At 37.1% G+C, this 24,977-nt stretch overlaps 1 protein-coding gene across 14 annotated transcripts in view; it reads right to left on the bottom strand.

The window, feature by feature from the left end:
* Positions 1-2,178: 2,178 nt before the first annotated feature.
* The window catches only part of PAM (peptidylglycine alpha-amidating monooxygenase), a 280,663-nt gene continuing 257,864 nt past the window's right edge, over positions 2,179-24,977 (bottom strand). For 5 of the 14 annotated variants that reach the window (XM_079916802.1, XM_079916803.1, XM_079916801.1 and 2 more), the window contains 9 exons: positions 23,539-23,611; positions 22,219-22,429; positions 21,551-21,751; positions 19,464-19,579; positions 14,597-14,696; positions 12,476-12,529; positions 6,597-6,800; positions 3,657-3,713; positions 2,179-3,010 (listed from right to left, as the gene is read on the bottom strand). In XM_079916802.1, coding sequence (XP_079772928.1) covers positions 2,835-3,010; positions 3,657-3,713; positions 6,597-6,800; positions 12,476-12,529; positions 14,597-14,696; positions 19,464-19,579; positions 21,551-21,751; positions 22,219-22,429; positions 23,539-23,611 — 1,192 coding nt within the window. In that variant the 3' untranslated portion in view covers positions 2,179-2,834. The remainder of the gene's footprint in view (positions 3,011-3,656; positions 3,714-6,596; positions 6,801-12,475; positions 12,530-14,596; positions 14,697-19,463; positions 19,580-21,550; positions 21,752-22,218; positions 22,430-23,538; positions 23,612-24,977) is intronic. The other 9 variants (XM_079916804.1, XM_079916797.1, XM_079916805.1 and 6 more) reach the window with 5 other exon arrangements.

The raw sequence follows: 24,977 nt of genomic DNA, 5'->3' as shown, positions 1-24,977 counted from the left end.
AAAGATTTTATGCATATGATAATTCAGGGCCAACTCAGTGAATGACAAAGCTATTTTTTTAACTCCCCCAAATAATATTCTCTGGATAATTTATTGTAAAAAAAAAAAAAAATCAAGCACAGCTGTTTCCCTTTGCCTTATTAATAAGTCAATTATGCCTATTTTAATTATCCAATTTAAAGCATTTAACAATTAAGGCATTCAGATCTTGGTACTAACGGTCATATCAAAACACCTCAGACCCCATCTTCTCTCTCCAAACATCTGTAAACTATAATTTATGTGAAAATATAGCTATCCACTTGTAGAAACTGGCAAAGTAAAACAGCCACTCTCAAAGACAGTGGTTTTCAACTCTGGTTGCACATTAGAATTACCTGGAGAAATTAAAAAATATGACCTATAGCAATATCCTATGGTAAGCCAATCAAATCAGAATTTCTGGAGGTAGTGTCCAATCATTTTTTTCTTAAATTCCCCAGTGATTCTACTGCGAAGGGATCCATTCCTTTAGGTACTTCCCAGGCAGTGCAATATCTAACTCAATAAATGAAGTTCAGCTAAGAACAAAAATCAGTGAAGAGATTGCCTGAAGTCAGTGCAGTTCATTCATTTCCAGTTCGCCATCTTTATTTAAGCCAGGTTAGTAGAATAAGGGTGGTGTTCTAGGACAGGATGGTAATGCAGACTTTCTTTTTCTGAATTTTCTTTTTTATAAGGCCATTTGCTTATATTAGGCATATAATGCCATGTGCTATATTAAGGGACATATGTAAGAACAGACCTGCAAATGTATTTGTCTATTCTATGGATATTGTTGAAGATTTTAATTAACACAACATGGTGCTATCTTTCAGAAGATACTTGGGAGGAAATTTTTCTCATCTTATTATTAGGAATTCTAAATGTTTAACTGGCTCATGAATCATGTAACTAGTCAAGTTTTACTTAATGAGCTGCTCGAAAGTTTAGAGCCAAATTCTCCCCATGAACAACAAAGATAAAAATGTGAAAATTTATACAAGAATAATTATCTTTGTTTTCCCTTTTTCTTTACCACCTCCTTGTAACTTATCATTTTGATCTAGTTTTTTTTTTTTTTTTTTTTTTTTTTTGCATCCATGAGCCACTGTAAAACTGTTTAGGAACAAAATTAGGCATACATAACTTTAAAGATATGTAACTAATAGAGCTGATGATCTAATACAGTACCACAAAAGATGGCTTTAGTGTAAGTCAACTAATTTCCTCAACGTAAGAAAAGTTGAACATCAAAGTCAGCCTATAACATAACACATTCTGATGCTGAAATACAAACATGTAAGATATAGTGAACAGGCACACATACACCAGAATAGTGTTGTTGTGATTCTACATTTACATGTTTACCACTAACGTGGTGAAAGGGGCATAAAGGAGTGGTCAGAGGGAGGAAAAGTGTGTTCTTCATTTGAAAAGGAAAAAAAAATCTTTCAATTAGCTCAATTTGGTGTAAATTATGAGGGAAAAACATCTAGGTTAAGTTAGATATTTTAAATAACTTAGCTGGAAGACAATTTAATTTTTTTGCAAAGTACTCTATATTGCTTTCGTGATTAGTCAGTTAAATCTGTAACATGCTACTACTAAGATACCTGAATTGCAAGTAGGCATTTTGAAGAAAGGGTTCTAGAGTCTGATTATTATAAAAAGAAAAGTTATCAGGTTCTTACTAAATTGCATTGATTATGAAAAAGGTGTTTTAAAAGTAATTTGTAGTCACTTAAGAGATGAGTATTCCTACGAATACATGAGTATTTGGAGTAAAATTATTCTTTAAAAAGAAAACCATTAGTAGTAACCTATACTGATGGATTAATTTGCGTATGTAATTTGAGACACAGGTTTCCTCTTAGCTATGATCACCTTTTATTAAAGTATTTACCTTCTGATTGATATACAGGCAAAAAACCTCTTTGAATTTTAAAAGAAAGCCTGGTTTTACACATGTATGTAAACTCTTAGGCTGGTTTTTAATTTATATCAGCTACATAATAAAATACCATCTTAATTTTAATACATTTCTTTTGGTTGAAGACATTGAATAGGTTTCACTATATCTGTGGTTTGTGTAATTATTACAAAAGTTGTATACAAACCCTGCAAATATGCAAAAACTGCAAAATACACTCCGACAGCTAATGCTCTGAAAACACTTTATTACACAAATTACATTCAGATTCTGAAAATAGTGATCTAACAGTGTAACCATCTAAAAATAAGACATCCCCGAAACACACCAACTGAGGAAGAAAATTTAAAAAAAGAATTTAAATAGAGACTTTTTTTTCTTTCCCTCATTGCAATATAATGTTAGTGATTTTAAAAAAATAGAAGGAGATTTAGCAGCTTTGTTGTCATGTAGCACAAAGTTTCTCTTTACTGCCACAGGCTGAGAATGCTGAACAGGAAAGGCACCAAAGAAAGACACTGGCAACGGAGGTGCTATTGGGAAAATACTGTGTTCAAGCAGAGAATGGGGTTATTTACAAACTACAGAAAAGTCTCAAAAATGCAGATGAGCAAACCTTCCATCATTAAATTACTAGTGTGATGGAAGAAGAGAACTGTTTATTCTACGTTCATATAAAGACAATGGCACTGTTATGAACTTTTAGGAAACTCCTCAACTAGAACCAGAAGCCAACTAAATCAAAACGAAGTAAATAAAATGTGTACGGTCCCACACAGACTAGTACAGTTTACAATTAAATACACAAAACGCTAAACGTGCTGAAGGGAAAGGAATCTGGCATTCTTGGCAAATTTCATCAACCTAAATCAAAGCCCCGTTTTCAGGAGGAAGGTGCGGGTACAGGCAGAGGTGCTGAATACTCCTCTTCTGACTCACTTCCGTCATCATCTTTCTCCTGGTCACTTCCCTCCGTGCTAAGGCGGTCAAAGCCTTTTCGGCTATAGCCTTTCCGGCTTGCGAAGAAGTTTCCGAGGTTTAAGCCTCCACTTCCCTTTCCTGCAGAAATCGAACAATGACAGAGGATTGAGGTAACATTTGCACAAATGATTCTCAGTTTCCTTGTAAATTCTTATGGGGATGGGAAAGGGTAGATATTAGCGGGGGGCGGGGGGGAAGTGACATAGAGAGATACTTATCCTACAGAGTCAGAAAGATACGATTCCACAGATTCATTAAAATAAATAAGGAAAAAACCCAAAGCTCCCCAGGATTATGTGTTTCTGCAGGATTATTTCAGATTCACTTTTCACCTCCTGCCTGTTCCAGGCTCTCTGGAATGGGCATCCCCTTGAGCAGCTCTTCATTTCAATGACTTTACGAAAAGGTCATCTTCACCAAGACATGCACTGACACGCTGACAGAAGTGATAGAAAATATAGTGAAGATAGATGAAGCCAGATGCAAAGGCAGGGGAAGAGAATTCGATAATACAGAAGAGCAAGCTGGGAAAATGAAGCTGGAGAACCTGCACCAGAGCCACACACTTCGGTCGGTTGATGGTTTGCATTCTGGGGATGCTGTGCTGCACAAAGGGAGTTTAATTTCCAGAGAGAAAATAAAAAATATCTCCCTGCTTTTTACAAGACACGCACTTGTTGACTTTGAATCACACGTGAAGGATTCTAAAAGGTCACAGGCATACCTCTAAGTCTTCCCAGAACTCTTCCCGAACTTCCCTCAAGTTTATGTTCAGAATCTGCTAGAAAAAGATGGCATATTTCAAAATGAGTCCCAGACACCTTCCTCAATCCATGGGCTCAACTTTCAACACAAAACAAGGAATTAATTCATGAATGATTAATAACAAGGCCTGGCTCTTGTCTGTATGTATTCTTAGAATTCTAAGGGAAAATAAAGGCAATATATTATTGTGATGTATACAAAGGCCAGAGCTGGGTTTGACTCCTGCCTGTGTCTCTTACAGGCTGTGCAATCTCAATAAATTACTTCTCTGAGCCTCAGTTTTCTCTTCTGAGAAAAGAGATATCAATGACAATCTCTACCTTTCTGTAAGGTTTAGATGGGATACTGGCATGTGACATGCTTAGAACAGTGCCTGGTACACACACAGTAAATGCTCAGTAAATATTAGTTACCTTTATTAGGACAAAATTCAGTTACCAGTAATGTGTAAAAATTTGGAAGCTTATTACAGTTTTAGGAATATTGGTCTTAGGTTTTTGTCTATTAAGAACAGTACATGTCCTGCTTGAGAAAGATTTGGATCCATGTACACCATTACCTTTTTATGTAAGACGGAAGGCAAAAAACCTGAAACCCTGAGTACTTTCAGCCATACAAGGTGACCCCAATTCCAAAATTTGGGCTCCCCAAATTCCAGCCCATCTCCATGAAGAATTGACTTTCTTTCCTTAGTTGGAGGCAGAACTCCTTATGGACTTATTTCTCTGTGTGCTGCGTACCTCCCTGCACTCATTGCCCTGCTTCCAACACTCCCTTAAGGGCTATGGTCAGGGAAAGAAGGCTCAAAGTCTCTAACCAGGAGAGGCGGCAGCATCGTGGAGAAAGCTCACAGGCGAGGACAGAGCAAAGGCAGGAGTTGGTGGAGAGAGAAATAGGCAAGAAAAATCTGATGAGACCATTAGAAAGCCAACAAATTAGACTGTAATTTCCATAAGGATGAGGGACAGTCCCTAGTCAGTTTTGCATCCCCTGTGCCTAGGACAGTGTCTGATGTGGAGCTGACATGCTGTAAGGGTGTGCTGAATAAGTGGAAGGCCTTTCATGAGGGTTATTAAAAACCCTCAGAGACTGGATAAGATCTATCAGGAACAAATGTTGAAAAAAGGTGAAAGGCTGATCTACTTTTAGAATTAAATGTATTAGACTGAACCGTATAAAACTGTAGTTTTCTAAATAAAACATGATTGAACAATGGCAGTTTCATATGGTTCGACCTGGGTCCCTGTCTTCCCAACACACGCCTGTAAACTCAGTAACCCGGTAACAGTGCCACCCACGCGTGCTCACAGCAAACAGAAGACACCAAACCTTCTCGACTCCCCAGCCACTCCACCTCCAGTGTGGGTTGATTACCAACATTCCTGCTACCTGCCCCCAGGCCCCATGTGTTCCTGATACTCTGTGTATTTATCACTGCACTTACCACCCTCTCTTAATACCTTTATGTGTCATTTCTTTTTTATGTGTTATCTATTCCCTGAGCTCCATTTATGTATTCAGTCATTTTCCCAATGACTAATTATCAAACCCCTAGTGCCAGGAACTGTTATTTGTGCTGGGGATATATCAGTAAACAAGTAAACATACAAGATTCTTGCTCTTTTGAAGTTTCCATCTAACTCCATGAAGATAATGACTACATTTACTTATCTTTGCCTCTGCTTAACACAGTTCCATACCCGTAACAAGCGCTCCATAGCAGACCCTTTTGGGAAGAGTTAGCTGTATTTCTGCAGAGCTTTACTGATTGCAGATGAAAAGCAAAAGAAAGTCCTAGAAAAATTCCCTTTCACAAATTATTAAATTAAATCCTCTGGTTTTGTTTCTGTGTCAGGGCCTTGCCATGGGCACTGAATCCCTGCCATGGTTGCCTTGGCCTGAAATACGATCAGATGCGCTGTTTCTTGATCAAATGCTTCCTTCCACCCTGGTCCATGGACGCCTTCCCAAGCATAGCTGTAACCTCCTGCCTTAGGACCTGGGGACCCAGCTAAGGGACTCTTCCTGACAGGTGAGGATCACAAGTTGGATTATTTGTTTATTTATGTGGATACCTTGAAAGGGTCCTATAATATGATAATGATTTGATAAAATACTGACACCAGTATTGGACCCTCCCTTGTATGGTTAGGGAAGGCTGATGGCCTAAATTATGACTATTTAAAAACTATCAAATGGTTTCTTATAGAAATAGTTGGTTTCCTGAGAGAGCTGAGGTTTAAGACAAGTATCTTTTATGACTTCTTATGACATTTATTACTTTATTACCAATGATTATTCCTAATAATTATTGGTGGTATTAATTGAGCACTTACTAAGTGCCAGGTACTGTGATAAATGCTTTATGTACATTATTTCATTTAATCGTTACACAACCTTGTGAGTATTTTATCCCCACTTTATAGATGAAGTGGCTTAGAGAGATTAAGTAACTTGCCCAAGGTCATGTAGCTAGGAGCTAGAGCCAGGACTAGGGAAAAATACTACTTCTAAAAAACTGACCCAGGCATTTTGAGGACTGGGCCTGTTTCTAACAGAAGGGATCTCCTCCTTCCTGACCCTTCAGCTAATTTATACTGACTCTACTTATCTATGCAGTTTCATATGGAGACATTAAATGGGTTTAAGCCAACGCTAAAAGGCAATAATAAAGATTATATTTTAATCTAACTATCCAAATTTTGAAGCTCCAGATATATTTTCCACTGTGATACTAACTATAGACAATATTTGGAACATAGACAATGTTGAAAAAGGTAGAGAACACAAGAAAAAAAACAACAACACTGAAAAACATCACAACCAAACTTTGAGGATAATCAGGCCAAACATTCTTTCGAAGGTCAGGTTCCAAGTTCAAGGGGCTCATTTTACTTGCCTCCAAAGGCCCTTGATTTTTTCCACCGAATAAATAAGGCAATGGCCAGCAGGACAACCACAGGAATAACCAGAAGGGTTGTAATGAGAATCACGGGCACTCCCGAGCCTGGCTCTTTGATCAGTTTCTGTTTCTCCTGCATCTTCTGCAATTCTGAGGAGGTGGGTTTGTTCTCCATTTTGGTTTCAACAACTGCCTCGGATTCTTCAGGGAAAGAAGAGTTTACAATATTCAACTAACTCAAAGACTCCAAAACCCTCCCACCCGCCCCTACCCAGTCAAATTAACAGCTGCTCATGAAGAACCTGTTGAGCTCAATGCATGTGGGGTTCATATTTCAATATCTGCATCTACCGAGCTGGCAATTGTGACTAGCAAATTCCCAGTGAATGATTTTTCACCTTTAAATTGGGTTTCTTTGGTTCTGCTCTTTGTTCCCTCTTTAACTATAATTCCACAAAAGATATATCCTACTTTTGCATTTTTTCAAAGTTAAAATGGACAGGCAGCATGGTGTAGGGGACAGAACTGGCATGCACGGTGGAGTCAGATGAATCTGGGCTCAAATTCCAGTTCTCTTACATAGTCAGCGTGTGTAACTTTGGGCAAGTTACTTAAGTGATCTGGGCCTTGGAAACCTCCTCTGTATAACTGTAATGATGATAACAACCTCCTTCATGAAATTATTGAGGATAAATGTTTATCATAAAAAAGGTGCTTAGTATTTGTTTCCTTGTGTCTTCAGTTTATGAACCTCTTTCATGTTCAATGAATTATTAGTACCTCACATGCATAGTTGCACATATTAATTCTAGAATTAAGAAATGGAAAAAGGAACTGTGTCCTTTCCAGGTTCTTTTCTACCATTCCCAGCAAGTTGTAAGTGCACACAGATGCACTGTATATCCATTTGTTGTTGATGAAAATAACTTTCACAACTATTCTGTGATACTGGCAGATACTGGGTAGATATCAGGCCTAAAGTACTGCTTGGGAAATTGATACAATAAAACCATATAAGCAGCTGCAGGAATCTTAATAACTACTGACTTGAAAATGAGGTTGAACCTTGAGGCATTCTTGCCCCCAAGAAGCACATATATGTGTTTGTACAAGAACCCTGTGTGTGAAGGCTGGAAGTCACAACCATGTTTGCCAAAGGCTCACAAGGTTTCTGAACTTCAACTTCTTGGTGTGCCCTCTGCCCTATGATACAGAGTGCATCATATGGCCTCATGGAAATTTTGACAAAAATGGCAGGGATAAGTGGTTTAACATGATCAGGAAAATCTTTGGTTAATATTTAATATGTATGGACACAGCTTAGTAGCTTGCTGGACACTTCTCCAAGGAAGCATTTCTTAAATTGCTTAAGGCATTGTAAACACAATTTATGATACACACAATTGGGAGGTCCCAGGTTTTTGCCTCAATGTTCTGAGCCAGCCTCCTTCCCAGTCTCAGTTAAATCTATCAAGCACGTACTCTGTTTCGGGCATTGTTCTCATTTAATCATCACACCAAGCCTATGAGTGGGCACTATTATTACCACCATTTTACAGATGGCCTCACAGTCTTCATTTCCTTCCCTGTACTGTGATTAAGGGGAGACCATTATTTCCCTTCCTTTATCCACTGAAGTGGGTCTTGAAACTTCAGTGGGAAAGAAGGAAGGGGATTGGTTCATAGATCTAAATGGTTCAAATTTAATCTTTTAAGTCTCAGTTTCCAAGAGGAATATGAATGTGATTCTTACTCTTCCTGACCACTAGCTGTTTTGTCTTTTTCTTCACTGTTGTAGAAAAGGTATACAAATTGTTCTCTATTTAAGCCTGTTCTATATTTAAGCAAAAAATAACAATAAAGAGATGATAGGATTTAAAAATATAGGCCAAAGATATAGATTGGTAGTCAAGAACTTGTTGCCTTGGAAGAAGGGTTTATTTCTATTTGAAAGTGACTATAATCAGAGTAATTACATAGCACTTCCTACCTGTCATTCAGTGGTTTACCTACACCTAAGACATTGGCTGTACCAGTTCATATCTAGTTTCATCGATAAGGCAGAGCTAGGATCGGGCTCCAATAAAAGGAAAGAAGAACTATGAAGTAGGTGACAGACTAACAGAATCATTTTACCATTCACAGTAAGTGTGCTGAGAATGAGGTAATGAACTTGCTAAGATACGCACACTGCACTGCACTTTAGAAATTCTTGATTTCCACATCCCTTCTGCACGCTGAGTGCAATCTACTAAAAATAGTTGAACTTTCTAACTTTTGGAACCAGCTGAAGTATGTTTAGATTTTAAAAGATGCTCTACATTTTAAAGAAAGAGGATAAAAAATTTTAATTTCCCAATATAAAAGAAAAAATTGCTGCTCTTCTTAGAAGCCGTTATAAGTGGAGTAAAAAGCCTAAAAAATCATTATCACTTAAGAGACTAAGAATTCCATTCAAAGCGTAAAGAACAATCTAAATTCTGTCACTTTTACTTTTTATCCTAAATCCTTTAATTAAAACCCCCAGTAATTTAGAGCATCCCTGATGAAGATGGAATGGAGAAGCTCTAAGATTAGCCAGGACCTGGGGCTTCTGGAAGGTGGGGGTACCCCATGTGACATTGTGACATTCTCCTATATAAGAGGCCAGATGTATTCAATCTGCAACAAAATATGTCTTCAAACAAGCTTTCTTGGAATCTCTAGAGATACTTGGAAATAAAAAGAATTTTGAAAGCTGATGTATAGGAAGTTTTTTCCTTCTTCTTTAAAGCAATGCATTTAGAAAGGGAGGCTAGGTGCACTCCTGTGTGAGCTCACATACACAAGAACGTGCATGTCTCTCCCCCCTTGACAGAAGGAGAGAAGCCCAGAGACCACCTGGAGTAACCGGGACAGGAAAGGACAGACATTCTTAATACAGCAACATAGCAATTATGACCCAGTCCATCACAGATGGAACTGAAGGCTGAAGGTTGTAGACGGCATACTGGCAAGTAGCATGTTAGAAGACATGAAAAATACATATAGCACCAATGAGATTACAGGCATACTTTGGAGCTGTTGCGGGTTCAGTTCTGGACCAACTCAATAAAGCAAATATTGCAATTAAGCGAGTCACATAAATGTTTTTGTTCGCCAGTGCATATAAAAGTTATCTTTACACTATACTGTAGTCTATTAAGGGTGCAACAGCATTGTCTTAAAAAAACAATGTATATACTTTAATTAAAAAATAGTTTCTTGCTAAAAATGCTAACCATTATCTGAGCCTTCAGCGAGTTCATAGTAGTACATCAAAGATGGTGATCACAGATCACCATAACAAATAATATTGAAAAAGTTTGAAATATTTCAGGAATTTCCAAAATGTGACACAGAGACATGAAGTGAGCAAATGCTGCTGGAAAACGGCGCCGACAGACTTGCTCAATGCAGGGCTGCCATAAACCTTCCATTTGTAAAACACACAAAGTGCGTATCTACAAACTGCAATAAAACGAGTATTCCTGTACTCATTTTTTGGTTTGTTTGTTAAATGCAATGTGCTTCCCCTACAATGTGTTGCTCTCCATAAGGTCTAAGATGCTAAGTGCTAAAAACAGAGAATTTATTTTTATTTTCTTAAGTCTGATTTGCCATCATCATCTTGTACGGTGGGGGTGGGGAAGGGGTGAAGGGCTATGCTTTTGGTGGGATATTGGCATGTCTATTTTATCCCTAGTAACTTTATTCGAAAGTTTCAATCCCTTTCCTAAGTTTCTATCATCACAAATTCTCTTATCCCTGAAACTCCCTGAGAACACAACACTGGTTCTGAAACTCTATTACTGATCGGTTGTGTAACCTTTCACAGTGGGGATGAGTGTCATCAAAGGTTACTCGAATTTCAAAATTTACAATTACCATGTATCTACAGGGCTGTTAAATCTGGGATGGTGTTTCTCTCTCTCTTTGTAAGAGGTGGTTTAAATTAAGCTTCCAGATTTTGATAAAAGACAAACTCTTGGAGATCCAGAATGATTTATATTCCTTTTTGTAATAAGAAAATAATCTTTTATAAAAAAGTTTAATGAGAGTCATACGGATTCAAAGAGGACTAGAACAAGTTCATTTGGGTTTGGGTATTCCTAACTATTAAAATGGAACTGTCATGACAAGGCATTTCAATTAAATTGACTATTTGAGCTGCTGAGAGGTTTCTCCACCAAACAGACTCAGTGGTGTGCAGCAGAGAGGATGTGGCCAGTGGGTGAGATTAGTGTGGCTGGGCTGTTCACAGCAGGTCAACCAGTATAGTCTCAGAGTTTTGGTGGGATCTATTTAAATAGAAACGGTTTGAGGCCATTTCGAAATCCCAGAGATTTCAGAGTAAACTGCAACCATCTGCAACCTGTAGTTCCTGGAAGAATTTATGGTGAATGAATTGGTGGTATTGATCTCTCCTCAGCAGTACAGTAATAGTGGTTAAGAGCATAGCTTTGGTGCCAGACTGGTTTAACTTCTGGCTCTGCCATTTGATATCTTAGTAGTAATTCTGACCCTCAATTTTCTCACATATGTAAAATGGGGATAATAGCAATTAACATATGGCTGGTGTAAGGATTAACCTTAATTCTCTGTATAGTCCATTTTTTGTCCTCCATAAATGACAGCTCTTATTAATAATGGTATCTTTTCCAACGTCTTTATTCCAGGGCGAATAGAACTTATCGATAACTCTTTACATAACAATAACAGAAAAATAGCAGATCAGAAACTTCTTCAATATGTGTAGTATGAATGTCACTCAGTAGTGTCACCTGGGTAGAATCTCTACAAATGCCAAACAGTTGCTATTTATTTATTTTATAATATTATCTTACCCCTTCCAACCTGGAGCCGGCTATATTTTCTTATCTGCCTATATAAAAGCCCTAAATTGCCTCTTGGTTCTGGCTTCTCTTCCTCTCTTTTCCACCTGCTTTCATGAAAAAGGAAAACAAGTAAGCCTAGGCTTAAGTCTTAATATCTGGGAGAATCATTTGTAAAGCAACTAAGAATTGAATCACTTTGCTACTTAAACATTAGGAACACCTCTAGTGAGTTCTTAACTACACGACAATGTCAAATCCCTGAAAATAGTAGAAAATGTATCAATATAAACTGATCCTAAGAAAGGGAGAAAATAATTTGACTGGGATTCCAAATGAACCCAGTAGTTTTGCCAGTAGCTAAATTCCATCCCCCCATGTCTTACAATACATACCAATGATGTAGTACTTATTTCTATATATGAATATGCATGTATGTATGTACACACACACACAGAGTCCTTACAGGCTGTAAGTCTCTTGAAGTCAGGCAGTTCCATTGCTATAGTGCCTTACACATAGATGGCCCTCAGTAAATGCTGGGGGCTGAATGGTACTAAGATTGGAGCTTAGGGAGCAGCTAATCTTTTCAGGCCCCTATATTATTAACTCTCCAAAGATATTTTTCACTCTAAAGATTAGAGCCCATTAAAGAAGGCCTTTCCCAGCATGCTGGATGTTATTTTTCTACTTGCCTGAGGTTAAAACTTCCAAAAGTGACTGACTGACTTTTTTTCCACTCTGAATGCCTCTGACCCACTTGTTGTAGATTTCTTACATCCCCAATCACTTTTCATCACTTGAAATCAGTGAGTTTGAGCTCATTATTACTATTCCATTTTATCAGAAAAAGCAGTGGCAGCATGTAGGTTTAAAGCCTCAAGTACACAGTAGACGTTATCGATAATTTACCAGATTATATTATATTTTTAGCCTGATAATATTTAAGTGCAATCAAGAGCCATAAAAGAATTCAACACACATAGCCTTGGGTTTCAAAGTCACAAGAGGAATCTGACCAACCTTTGATCTCCTGGACCTCAATGCCAGCCTTTTTAACTGATCGATGTTCCATTTCTGTAACACAGTACAGCAAGGAGAGAGAAAATCAGAATCCCCAAAAAGAATGTTTGAAAACTTAATTTTGATATTAATTGTTCTCAGTAGATAATATTTCTTTAATTCATCAAATACATGAGTATATTAGAAAAGAGTTTGATACAAGTCACTAATGAGGTGCCAGGTCCATGAATCCTAGATGAAATCCTCCTAGGGAAAGCTGAAATAATATTTCCAAGGTCTTCGTATCTAAAATGAGATTTTCCATGTGGAGTTTACAATTCTGTATTATTTCTGAAATATCAAGTAGTTCTGTTTTCATGTGGACATCTTAGACTGACTACTAGTTCTGCCATGTTTATCAGTCTTCTAGTTGACAGATTGATTTGACTAGTTAAATGCTACAACATAAATATACAAGACACTTGTTTAGTCTTCTACGGCAGTCCTATTGTTCCCAAGGTACTGTTTTTCCCAGATTTATTATTTGGTTGCATTCTGGACTGCGCAGAAGGCTTTTTCTCTTTCATAGCTGAATGCTATATTGTAGTGCTTCTCAATCAGGGGATATTTCAAAACAACTTGGGAAGTCTTTCCAAAATACCCATATTATAACTCTTCTTCTTTCTATAGATCTTGAATGGGGTCTGGCCATGTGTGCTTTGAAAACCTTCTCCAGGTGACTTGGATATGCATCTCTGTTTAGTACCAACAGCTAGGGTGGAATAATGAGCCTTAGACGGGAATCTTAATGAGTTCAAGTATCATATTCCTATCTGTAAAATGAAGATACTAGTTAGATTTCTGAAGTTTTTTCCATCTTGAAAGGTATTTATCCATCTTTTATTCTGAAAAGCCTGGGTTCAGTCATGCAATTGGGAATTATCCATCTCTCTTTGCTTTCCTGTCTGCCTACACCTTCTGGTTCTTCTTTGAGGAGGCAGGTGGTAGGAGAGGCACACTTGCAGGGGAATGTGCAGCTACTGCTGGAGGGGAATAGTCCATGGGCACCTCTGGACACTCAGTCCTAACTGGGTCCTTATTACAAAACAGCAAAAATTACTCAAAGGACAATTCTGAAGACAACAGTTACCAAATTAACTTGGGCTCCAAGACCTGTACGGTATATGATTAAAGTTTTTGGACTCATGATTTTACTTTTCTTTGTTATACCTTGTATTTTTTCCTTGTTGTAATTTGCATTTTTCCTTATTATAAGTAGTATTTCTTATCTTCATCAAGTCCACAAGTCTTTATTATTTCTCTATTTAAAACTGCTGTTGTAGGTCCTGATACCTCAAATTTATTATCCGCAATTCTTTTCCTTAACCTCATCTTCTACTGTTTGGACCCTGCCATATTTTAAAAGCATCTCTGGACATTGAGGTTTGTGGCTTACTAAGCATCTGGTACTGTTCAATTTAGAAAACTTAAGTTTTTAGTATGGTATCGGTGGCTATGTTAGTATACTTTTTAAGAATTAGAAATAGTGCTCAAATTGCAATTAGAAGTCTCCAAACTATCTGGCCTGATCCTGACAGAGAAACTCTTCTGTCCCCAGACACACTTTTGGAGTTACATGAAAACATAGTTCAGTATTTTGAACAAGCTGAAGTCTAAAGGGAAAATGCAGAGGGCTTCCTGTTCGGGATGATATGTGTCTGACTCAGATGCTGGTCTTCCAAGATGCTCAGCAGCTACTGAGAGCTGAAGAGCCACGTGGGAAGGGATGCCTCAGTCAGGCCCTCTGCTTTGCCAGAGTCATCTCCTCCTTCTGGAACTAAGTTGGAATTAACATTGGCTTTCAATGTAACAGACATTACTTCAGGCATCAAGAATTTCCTGTGGAATATCTGTGGAAATAAGGGGATAATTGCCAGCAGAAAAAAAAAAAGTTTCTTTCCGCTTTTAAAAAAGTTAATCCCTGAAATGACTACCAACAGGTCTTTTAACAACTGCCAGTCATACCTTGATTCCCTACTCTACTCCTAGCAATAAAAAGAGACGGACATGCAAATTTTTTGACATGTTTTTAAGCAATAAAACTGAGGGAAAATGTGGACAATAATGCTGTAAAAGTCATACTTTCAGTTGAGGTGAACTTCCATACGGTATTGGTGTGAGCGTCTCCAACATACACGGTCCCGTCTTCAGACGCAGTGATGTCATGAGGCATGTCGAAGTGCTGCCAAAACAAGAAGCACATAGTGCGGTGGTGAGCCTGTACTTGAGGTCTTCATGAAAAGGGAGACAAACACAGTACAGCACACAAGAAGACCGTAAGCATGTTACTCAGACCAGAGAAACAATGATTCCCATCAAAGCAACTCTAGGCCAGAAAGAGTCATCCCTTCACGCACTGGACACTGCCTCTGCCAGACATAATTCTGTGTGCTGGGAAACACTGAGGCAGCCTCCTCACTGACTTTCAAGTCTTTTAAGAAGTGAACAGGGCTTCCCTGGTGGTGCAGTGTTTGAGAGTCCGCCTGCCGATGCAGGGGACACGGGTTCGTGTCCCGGTCCGGGAAGATCCCACATGCCGCAGAGCGGCTGGGCCTGTGAGCCATGGCTGCTGAGCCTGCACGTCTGGAGCCTGTGCTCCGCAACGGGAGAGGCCACAGCAGTGAGAGGCCCGCGTACCGCAAAAAAAAAAAAAAAAAAAAAAATGAACTGAACATTTACAAGCAGATTATTTTTTTACACTCTTGATTAGTTGGTGTTCATTATTTAGCTAATTATTTATATTTATAAATAATAATAATATTTTTTGCCTTCATATTTCTTCTACCTTTAGTCATTGTCAAATTTGCCAGTTTTAATTTGTACAACTAAAAAGGACCAGGTCTTAATTCTTGTTATTATTCTCATCAAGCTATCATAAGCTTCCTTAAAAAGTACTTTTATATTACTGATAAGAGGAATCATTTCAAAGATTCAGGACATTCAGATTATTTCTGAAATGCATACTAGGCGATAAGCAGTAAGGTCGGGTTTTCTACTCTGAAGCCCAGTGTTGACAATATTTTTGGTCAGCAAACGAAACAAACTGAGTGTGCCCTTCAGTATTTCCTGGTTTTTGTACTTACTTCAGATACACTGGTGTTTTAATATGTCTTTCTTCATGACATATTTCCATATCAAATCATGCCATCTCAATCATGAGGACACAGGAGACAGGGGAGCCCTTTATGTGACTTTATTGGGGTCACCGAGTTGGTTTCTTGAAGAGCAGCCTTAAGATGTGCTGCTTCCATTTCCATCTGTCTACTGAAGATTTCAAGGGTGCCACGTCTTGGCTAGTTGGCAGGATGTGGCTGATTTTTTTCATCTTTGAGGCCAGGAGGCCTGCTTGAGTGTACCATTCTCAAAAATATGATCAGTGAGTATGAATAGGAACATTATCCTGACTTCTGGGCTTACCAGATAGCATCTGTTCACTTTGGTTTGCTGAGTACAAAGGGTGCTAATGAGGCTAACTGCTCTTCTTAGCCCGCTGTAGGAGGGGCAGAATACATGCTCTGGAGAAACTACTGTGCTTTGAAAATCAGCAACAATTTGTCACATTGAAAAGAAAAATGAGACAGCCATGCTGAGGAGGCTCATTCCTTCGAACTATCAAATGAGCTTGACAAATGTGCAGGAGAAGGACAGAGAGCCAGAAATCAAAACACTGCCTTGCTGAAATCCCCCAAACCAGTCGTTAAATGTTCATCTTTATTTTGGGTTCAGCTAATAGGTGGCAACAGAATTGCATCACAGGGAGCTCTTCCTCTATGCCAAAATACGTTTTAAGAAACTGCTTTGCAAAAGATGTGGTTGTAAAGTACTTCATATTTTCTGATGGGAAAAATATTATAATAGGTGGAGAAACAGAGGTGAGGGGGTAATGTTTGAACTATTCATTGGTAAGGACTTTGCTTTAAATTAATCACAATATGTCATCAGTTCAAGGCTAGAATAACAATCAACCTCTATCTGTGGTTCTCAAACTGATCCAGGGAGACAGGGGTTCAGCTGGAAATATTTTGGGGCCCCAGGAGCGGTTCAGGGGGAAGCTTAGTGATGGGAATTTGGGACCTCTATTCCTACTGCAATCACAGGCACTCAACTATAATCTTTTAAATGAATTATTCTACTGCTCTGTGTCATCTGAAACAAAATTATGCTGTAAGATTTAGTGTTAGGTTTTAAGACTTCAGAGTTGGACAGATTTAAAGATCTACCCTAGGCTTTGAAATCTTCTCTTGAGGTACTTCTCCCTAACAAAATAAAAGTGATCAGAGAAAAGAATGATAGCAACTTCCTGGGCATCTGGTGACACAGCCCAGGGCAATCTGCCCTCAAAATCTTATATTCTGTCTTAAAAATTCATAAGGAATTTGTGTTCTCCATATCCTATGTTTGCATTAACACAAAATAATGTTTAAACTTACTTCATATTAAGCAAAGAAGTTTTCTAAGAAGTTGTACCAAGTTATGTTATGGTTTAATATATCCCGTGGCCTCAGTATTAAACACATTTTCGAGTCAAAAAGACCTGAGTTTAAGATCCAGGTGTGCTACTTACTGTGTAGCTTTGGATATGTAATTTCACTTGTGTGAAACTTAGGCTCAAACACTGTCAAATACTGTGACTTTAATCTCCATTGTTAAGGTTGGAGAAATAACACGAATCTGGGGTTACTATTCCCTTCTTTCTATCTTTCTGATTTATTTTATTTTATTTTTTGGTATGGAGCAGTGGGGATATTCCTTTCCTTTTCCACATGAGCATCTGTGCAGAAGAAAGAAGACAAAAAAACGCCTGCCTGAGGGGTGTATGAAAGCCGATGACAGGGACCATAGTCCTTGCTATGATTATGGGAGCAAGAATGTGGGGGGGCAACTATGTATCTTTTGCCCTCAGAACTTTTTGACACCATTTGATAGAATCATCTTCTTTATTGTCCTACTGTCTCAGCTTCCCTGCATAGAGGTAAAGATGGAGATCATACATTCAGACATAAACATTCCTAAAGAATGTAATAGAAGAGGGAGAACTGAAGTATATGAGGAGATAAGTAGTGGACAGGCACAAACAGCGGGATAGATACATTATGTAAAACTTGACTTTTGACTTGCAGGAAAAATCACTTCTTACATAGGAGTCAATACACCACATTATTCCCTTCACCCAAACTTAATCTTTGTGATGATAATCTAATTAAGTGAAAATTCTGAGAGATTCATAAACCGGTTTCAGTTTACTGAGTCAACACAGAACACATTTCTATGTTTTGGTGTAATATCAAGTCTTGTTTATTGAAAGGAAAAGCAAATTTCATCTTGGAGTTAGACTCTCTTTTCAAGTTTGCTGTATTGACCCATATATTGTGACTTATTCATTGCTGAATGTCTGATGACTACTGATGTTTAGCCACAAGGCTGTCTGAAAATTTCATTCAGGGCTGCTCTCATTTTTAGGAGAGTACGGCTCATTTAGAATCTAGCCTCTAGCTTAGCACTTAGTGTTGATTTCTAGATGCATATTTGAATTAAAAGTTAATATCCTGATTGACATAGTTCATTATTATTAAAAGAACAATCAAGCAAACACTGTTAATGCAAAGTGAAGACCTGAAAGGAAGTGAAGTATCTCACTTTCTTTATCAATAGATATGAAGAAGCTCAAAGCAGCGAAACAATGAAGATCAGATAATCAGTCAGGATCTGAAACAGTACTGAGGTAAAATACCTATCATCGATGTAGTGAATTTCTTTCTGAAGGGCTATTATGATTGGATATTTGATTGCTTATTGCTTTTCAGGTGAAATACTTCTACGAAAAGTCCTGTTTGTTATGTATCAATAGAAACTCCAAAAAAAAAAAAAAAAAGAAATTTGTACAGGAATATTTACTTCAGATTCAGTTTGGTTCAACTTGGATCCTGTAAGTTTTGTTAAACTTCAACTGAGGGAAAGGCTGTGTCCTGTTCTGTTCACCATCGTATCCTTAGTATCTAGCATAATGCCTGACACAGAGTAGGTACTTAATTAATAGCTCTAGAATGAATTTTAATAAATCCCAGACTGGCTGTCAGTGTTCTAACATTGGCATTGTAAAGTGTTTTTTTTTTAAGCTAGCAAATTTGGTGTCTTAGAGAATACTATAGGAATTTGAGTATGGAAATATGGTTTATCCAGTGGCTTACGACAGCTGCATTTTGATCCATCAAAGCTGATAAATCTTTACAAATTTTGAAAAATAACTCTTATTTGCAGCATTTTAGCTAAAATCTATGTACCACAAGCACATTCAGGCAGTGTATATGAGCATTCTGATCATTTTGGCAACCATTTTGCAAAGAAAGCAAACTGAGGAGACAGAGGGCTATGGGCACACCGCACCACAGTCACTGTGTTTGTAAAAAGCACTGTTAGAATAAACAGTGGTATACCATTGTGAGGTCAAAACTAGACTTTAGTCTTTTACCTAAACCAAATCTCTAGAACTTGAATACATTCTAAGAAGTGCTATTTTCAAGTCCTGTTGCTCAGTGTAGTCATAGCATAAAAAAAAAGCAAACACGATTTCTGTTGAATCTAAGAGAACTATAAAATTATAGTTTAACATATTGTGGTATCTTCTTTACTTGGATGAAACCAGGAAAAGACTTACATTTTAGATAATCTAACTACAGTGAATTTAAACCTGCTCTTGTGTGCAAATCAACTAAGAACCTTAGAATTGCGTACAGTGTTAATTTGCATCTGAAGAAATTCACTGAGGAATAGATAAGGACATTTATTCTAAATAAAACATAGTATACAGCACTCCCATCAACCTCGCTAAGAAAGTAATCACATGTCCTTTAAGTTTTTAAAAACTTATTCAAGTATAAATCGAATTCCAAGATTCATATTTTAGTTTTATTCTCATGAAAACTGATACATAGTTAATGTATGTGAATACCTTGCGCACTGGCTTGAAGACGTCTATAATTTCCCCATTGGAAAAGTTCATCACAAATCCTTGTACAGGTTCTTGGTCCTCAAAGTAAGCCTTCCCATTCACCGCAAAGAGCAAACCTGTGAAAACATATCCAGTCAACCTTCTTTTAAAATATGGATAAGACGGGCTTTTCAATACATGTGTGTACATCACACAAACAAGAAATGTAGGGTCAACCTGGTTCCTCCAATTGGCAACAAAAGTAGAAAACAAAATACTTAGCAGATGTCTCTTTCTGAGTAATAAGATAAGGGGCAAACAGGTTAGGAGACTAACTTCCTTGTAATAGAAAAACCAGGAACTGCAAAGCTTGTTCCACTTAGGAAGCCAGTAGAAATCAGGAATACATAGATATGGAGGAGATGACATAGGTAGAGGAATAGATATATAGACATCACAGGTATTCTAAATAGGAATGGGAAGAGTCAGGTTATTTAAGGCAATCATTCTGGGGTATCAGATCTTTTAAAAAATATGTAATATCTACTATAGCTACAAGTAGAATCAGAGAAAAATATGCAAAGAAAGTGAAGTTACACTGTAGATAGAAGAATGGTCCGATTTTAAACAACTAACACTTGAAAATGTGAGATGCATATTTCAGATTATCAAAGACATTTTTTCCTAATTAAAAAAATTAGACCATCTTTTTATATTAATTCCATGAATACTCTTTGAAGTAAAATTATATTTCTTAGTATAGTAGTGTTTATCCAAAATAATGGAAACTGTGATGTTTTGGTTAAATAAATACTTCAGATGATTGAATATTATGTTTTAAAGAATTAAAACACTAAAATATACAAAATACTAAACCAGTGTTGAAGAGTTTTTCATCTTTCTCTAAGGATTTCAGGATAGGGGTCTTTAGCACATCATATTAAGAAAAAATCAACACTATCAACATCAATTACTATTGTGTAACGTTGTAGAGAGAATTCCAATTATAATACACTTTGTCTTTTGCTGAGATTCTCTTTTTAACCAGATTTCCTCTCATCTTTTCTCCTGATTGTTTTTCTCCTCATATTTGATTTATTTTTTTTCATTATGAACTGGATCACCCTCTTTGTTAAGTAAATCGTCTTGCCAAATTTATTCTTTAAATATGAGGTAAAAACGAACACGAGAATTTATCTTTCATTGACATTAATGAGTCCTTTATTACTTTCTTTTATTACTTATTCCTTAGTGAAGCCAAACTTCTTCTTATTTCAGTCACTTGAGTCCCTTTATTCCATGTCCTAAATAAATTGGGGGCTGCCTCAGAAGATAGTAGCCATACACAACTTTAATAGGATAAGAAATATAAATATTATAGTGATAACCATGTAGTTAATGCAACTTTAATATAGGTATAGATATATTTACTAAGTAATTGCAAAAATTGTATATAAATTCTAGAAATATATTTTCAGTTGTTCAGTATTCATGATATAAAGAAATCTTATGCTAACTTATTTTTTAATATGAATTAAATGAACTTTATTTTGTAAGTTTGGATTATTTTTCTGAGTTTCTTTAAGTCAAGAAATCTATTTTGAAAATGAGAAAAAAATTCCAGATTTCATTGATCATTTCTCCTGACATTTACACATAAGCCTCACTTACATCACCTATTTATCTTTAAAAAATTGGCTGACACTCTTTAAAAAAATGTGAAGCAGAAGTATTTTGAATACTGGTTTTATCAACATATACCATCTGTTGATGATGTGTGAAGACATAACATTAATCATTTAATAACTAAAGCAAATGACCATAATTAAGGAAAAATAAAAATCAACGTTTGGGAACCATTTTTTAATCCATCACAAACAGTTGCTAAATCTTTTGAGTTCTTCATTATTTCCAGATAAAGAACAGTGGCACTTGAGTTGAAAATGATGTACAATGCACTAACAGTTTTAAAAATTTTAAGATCTGATATATAAGTCATCTTCAATCCCTTAATAAAAAAATTACAATAAGAGCGTATTAAGATAAGACAAACACTTTTTAAGAATAGAGTGTAGTATGAAAAAACACAAAAAATAAAGATGAAATACCTGGTATATATGAAATTGCAAATACATTTCTTCCAAATGACGCATGCTTAATCTCTCGCACAAATTCTTTGGTGTCAGTTTTAAAACACTGGATCCGACCGTTTTCCCTGTCTGCCACACATAATTGGCCCAAATGAGGCACTAGGGCCAAGCTGTGAGGAACATTGAACTGGCCTGGTTTAGGATTGCTCTCAGTAGACTCTACAGAACAAAGAAAAACCTCAGATTTACAATTTGTAAAATCACCCAAAGTCTGACTCTAAAGTTTTATAATTTTCAAAATTCATGATAGTAAACCACTAAGTATCTGGAACCAGGGGAAAAAGAAGTTAAAGCACTTAATATCTCTTACCCACAAACACATTACAGATTTTCTCCCTATTTGGACAAACTTTAAAGTTTTTGGGTAGAAGCATTCTTTTTCCTCTTATAAGACTCGTGTGTGTGTGTGTGTGTGTGTGTGTGTGTGTGTGTGTGTGTGTGTGTGTGTGTGTGTGTGTGTGTGTGTGTGTGTGTGTGAGAACAGCCAACTGGATGCATAAGGAGGCCCTGTTTTCCTCACTCCAGGGGACAATTACATCCTAAGGAATGTGAGGGGTGGCCAATCTCTTGTTCCTAATGATGTTGGCCAATAATTATAATGAGAGATCAAGAGTCTTACTGAGTACCTTCTCCCCACTGTGTGATGAACTTTCCACTTGGTGAAAACTGCACGATCCGACTGTTGCAGTAACCATCTGATACATAGATGGTTCCTGTGTCTGGATCCACAGCCACATCAGTAGGTTGACAGAAGTGATTCTGGTCACTGCCTGGTTGCATGCTCTTTCCCAGGATTAACAGAGGGGCTTCTTCATTGTTTGCATTCAGTTTGAACACCTTTTAAAAAAAGAACAAAAGCCTTACCCACTTTGCATGGTTATAACTGACACACACCCACCTGACTAAGGCAACCAGAGTGTAAGCTTTCAGAGACTTATTTAAAAGCAGGTACTTTTCAGAACTGGATGGGACTCTAGAAATCATCTGGTCTGATTCCTTCATATGAAAAATGAGGCTTATAGAGATTAAGTGACCTACCCAAGGTCATCCAGGTCATTAGTGGTGAATGGAGACTAGTATGGATGTCCTGTTCCACCCATCCCCACACTTCCTTTTTGTCTTTCCTTAGCTAATAGTAGAACGCTCTCCAGACAATACAAGAGCAATAAATGTTTACTGAGATGATGTTTGAAGACTAGCTATGCCTTCTGAGCTCTATTTTCTTTTCCTACTTCTTTCCCATCTACTCATTAAACAGGTATTAAACATGAGCTTATCTTTTAAGGGAAAGACATTATGATATATACCCTAATGGAAATATAACTTCCTATAAAAAGAACAAAGATTTGCTGTTTTACATATAAACGTATATACTAGAGACTTTGGCTCAATTTATAGAAGATTAAGGTAGCTTAAGAAAAATACATAAAACACATAAAGTGATTAAAAAAAAGAACTAAGACCTGGAGACAGAGGAAAGAAAAGCAGATATGGAAAAAAAGAACTAAGACCTGGGGACAGAGGAAAGAAAAGCAGATATGGAACCTAAGGAGGTTGGGAGAGCCCAAACAGTTGGTAGAGTGAAGCTTCACATCTGGCCCTAAGATTCCTGCCAGCCACACAGAGAAGGGTGACTTGATCATTTACATGTAAGTTTTTCCTAGCACTGAGTTCTAAAAGCACCATTTCAGACATGGCTGTTCCATTCTTTTGCTATAAACTTTCTGGGTCACAAAGAAAGACCCAGGGGGTGGTGGTGGTCGAATGAACTGGGAGATTGGGATTGACATATATACACTAATATGTGTAAAACAGATAACTAATAAGAACCTGCTGTGTAAAAAAATAAATAAAATAAAATAAAAAAAGACCCAGACAACTCCAGAGTGTTTTGAAAGCATAACTTCATTAACTTCTATTTGAATAACTGCCAAATGGAAGATTACCTGATGAAGAGCCACATCTGTGACCCAATAATTTCCATCTTTATCTATACTTAAGCCATGTGGCAAGTAAAACCTGCAAAATAAAGATAATTGTCTTAATTATATAATTACTCCCAAAGCATACATCAGAGGACATTTTTTTGCTAATTAATTTGTAAAGGCAATATAAATTTAAAAACTGATAAATGTATACCTGTATTACTAAAGAAAAGACCAAAATGAATTGTTAAATGAAAATACCCACAAGGAGAGACCTCCTTGTGAAAAATCTTAAGCGGTATTTAACCATCTAAAAATCTATACACGAAGCCTACGTATCAATTACAAATATTATAAAGTATGGTATATTAAATAACACAAGTAACATCAATTTGAAAACAAGTTCTAAGATCCTAAAGAAATGTGTATAAAACAAATTGTCTAGAGAATTATAAATGGATTTATATGGTTTGAATATGCTGCTTAAATATGCTGCAAGGTAATATAATGCTGTACTAATATAAAATATTAAATATATGACTGAAAAGCTTTAAAAGTACCTACTAAAGACAGTAAAACCCAAAGAAAACAACTTCCAGCAGACATGGGCTGTGATCATCTGAGCAAAGAGAAGTGGTGTGCTGGATAATCATTAGAGAAGGTTAATCTGTTTAACAAATCAATTGGAACGACCTGGATAAAAGAACTGTAACGTGGACAGAGACTCACAGGCTTAAGGAACTTGGACAGAGTTAAAAACACATGGACAATGTCTTAATGTGATTGTGGTCAAACCTGACAATCCACAAGCTACGTTTGTCAGCTTCTAGCCTTTGCAAGGTGTTGTAATCATAGATTTTTTTTTTCATGAGCCAAGAATGTAACATCCTGATCTTGACTAATAAACTGAACTAGATCTCTCTTTTGGTGACTGAATGTGAGACTTATGATTTGCTTTCAACATAGAAACCCCACTGTTGGCCAAGCTGATTTAGCAGCAGTTGCTCTGCCTTCCTCTTTAATTCCTTTCTGGAATGAGATGCTTCTGATTAATGGGTAGAGCACTGAAGAGACAGGTTCAGACACAATGAGTGCTGGGGCTGGCATATTAGAAGTTGGCCCCTGACTCACCATCTTAGAATCCTATAAAAAGCTAATTATTACCATCTCCATAAGCAGCTGCATTCAAAGTGGATGGCTCCCCGCCTTTCAAAGAAGCTGGCTTTCCCTGTGCCTAAGCAGATGGAGTAGGGTATAGCTCCTAACGCTGCCAGGTTATAGCTGTTGTGGACACTCTGTAAGCAGGTGTCCCTTTCTTTCAATGACCATGAATATCAGCCAACTTTTTTTGGCTGCCAAATGCCATCTAGGAATAAGACCAAATAATGAGCAGCTTTCAAAGTCAAATTACCTATGCATGCTATGGAAAGCTGAAAGTGACATTTGTTTAGTCTTCACTT

This window comes from Stenella coeruleoalba (assembly GCF_951394435.1).
Source record: "Stenella coeruleoalba genome assembly, chromosome: 3".
In the NCBI taxonomy this organism is placed as follows: domain Eukaryota; kingdom Metazoa; phylum Chordata; class Mammalia; order Artiodactyla; family Delphinidae; genus Stenella; species Stenella coeruleoalba.
Note: the sequence above shows the minus strand (reverse complement) of the source record. Positions and strands in the feature narration are given on the sequence as shown.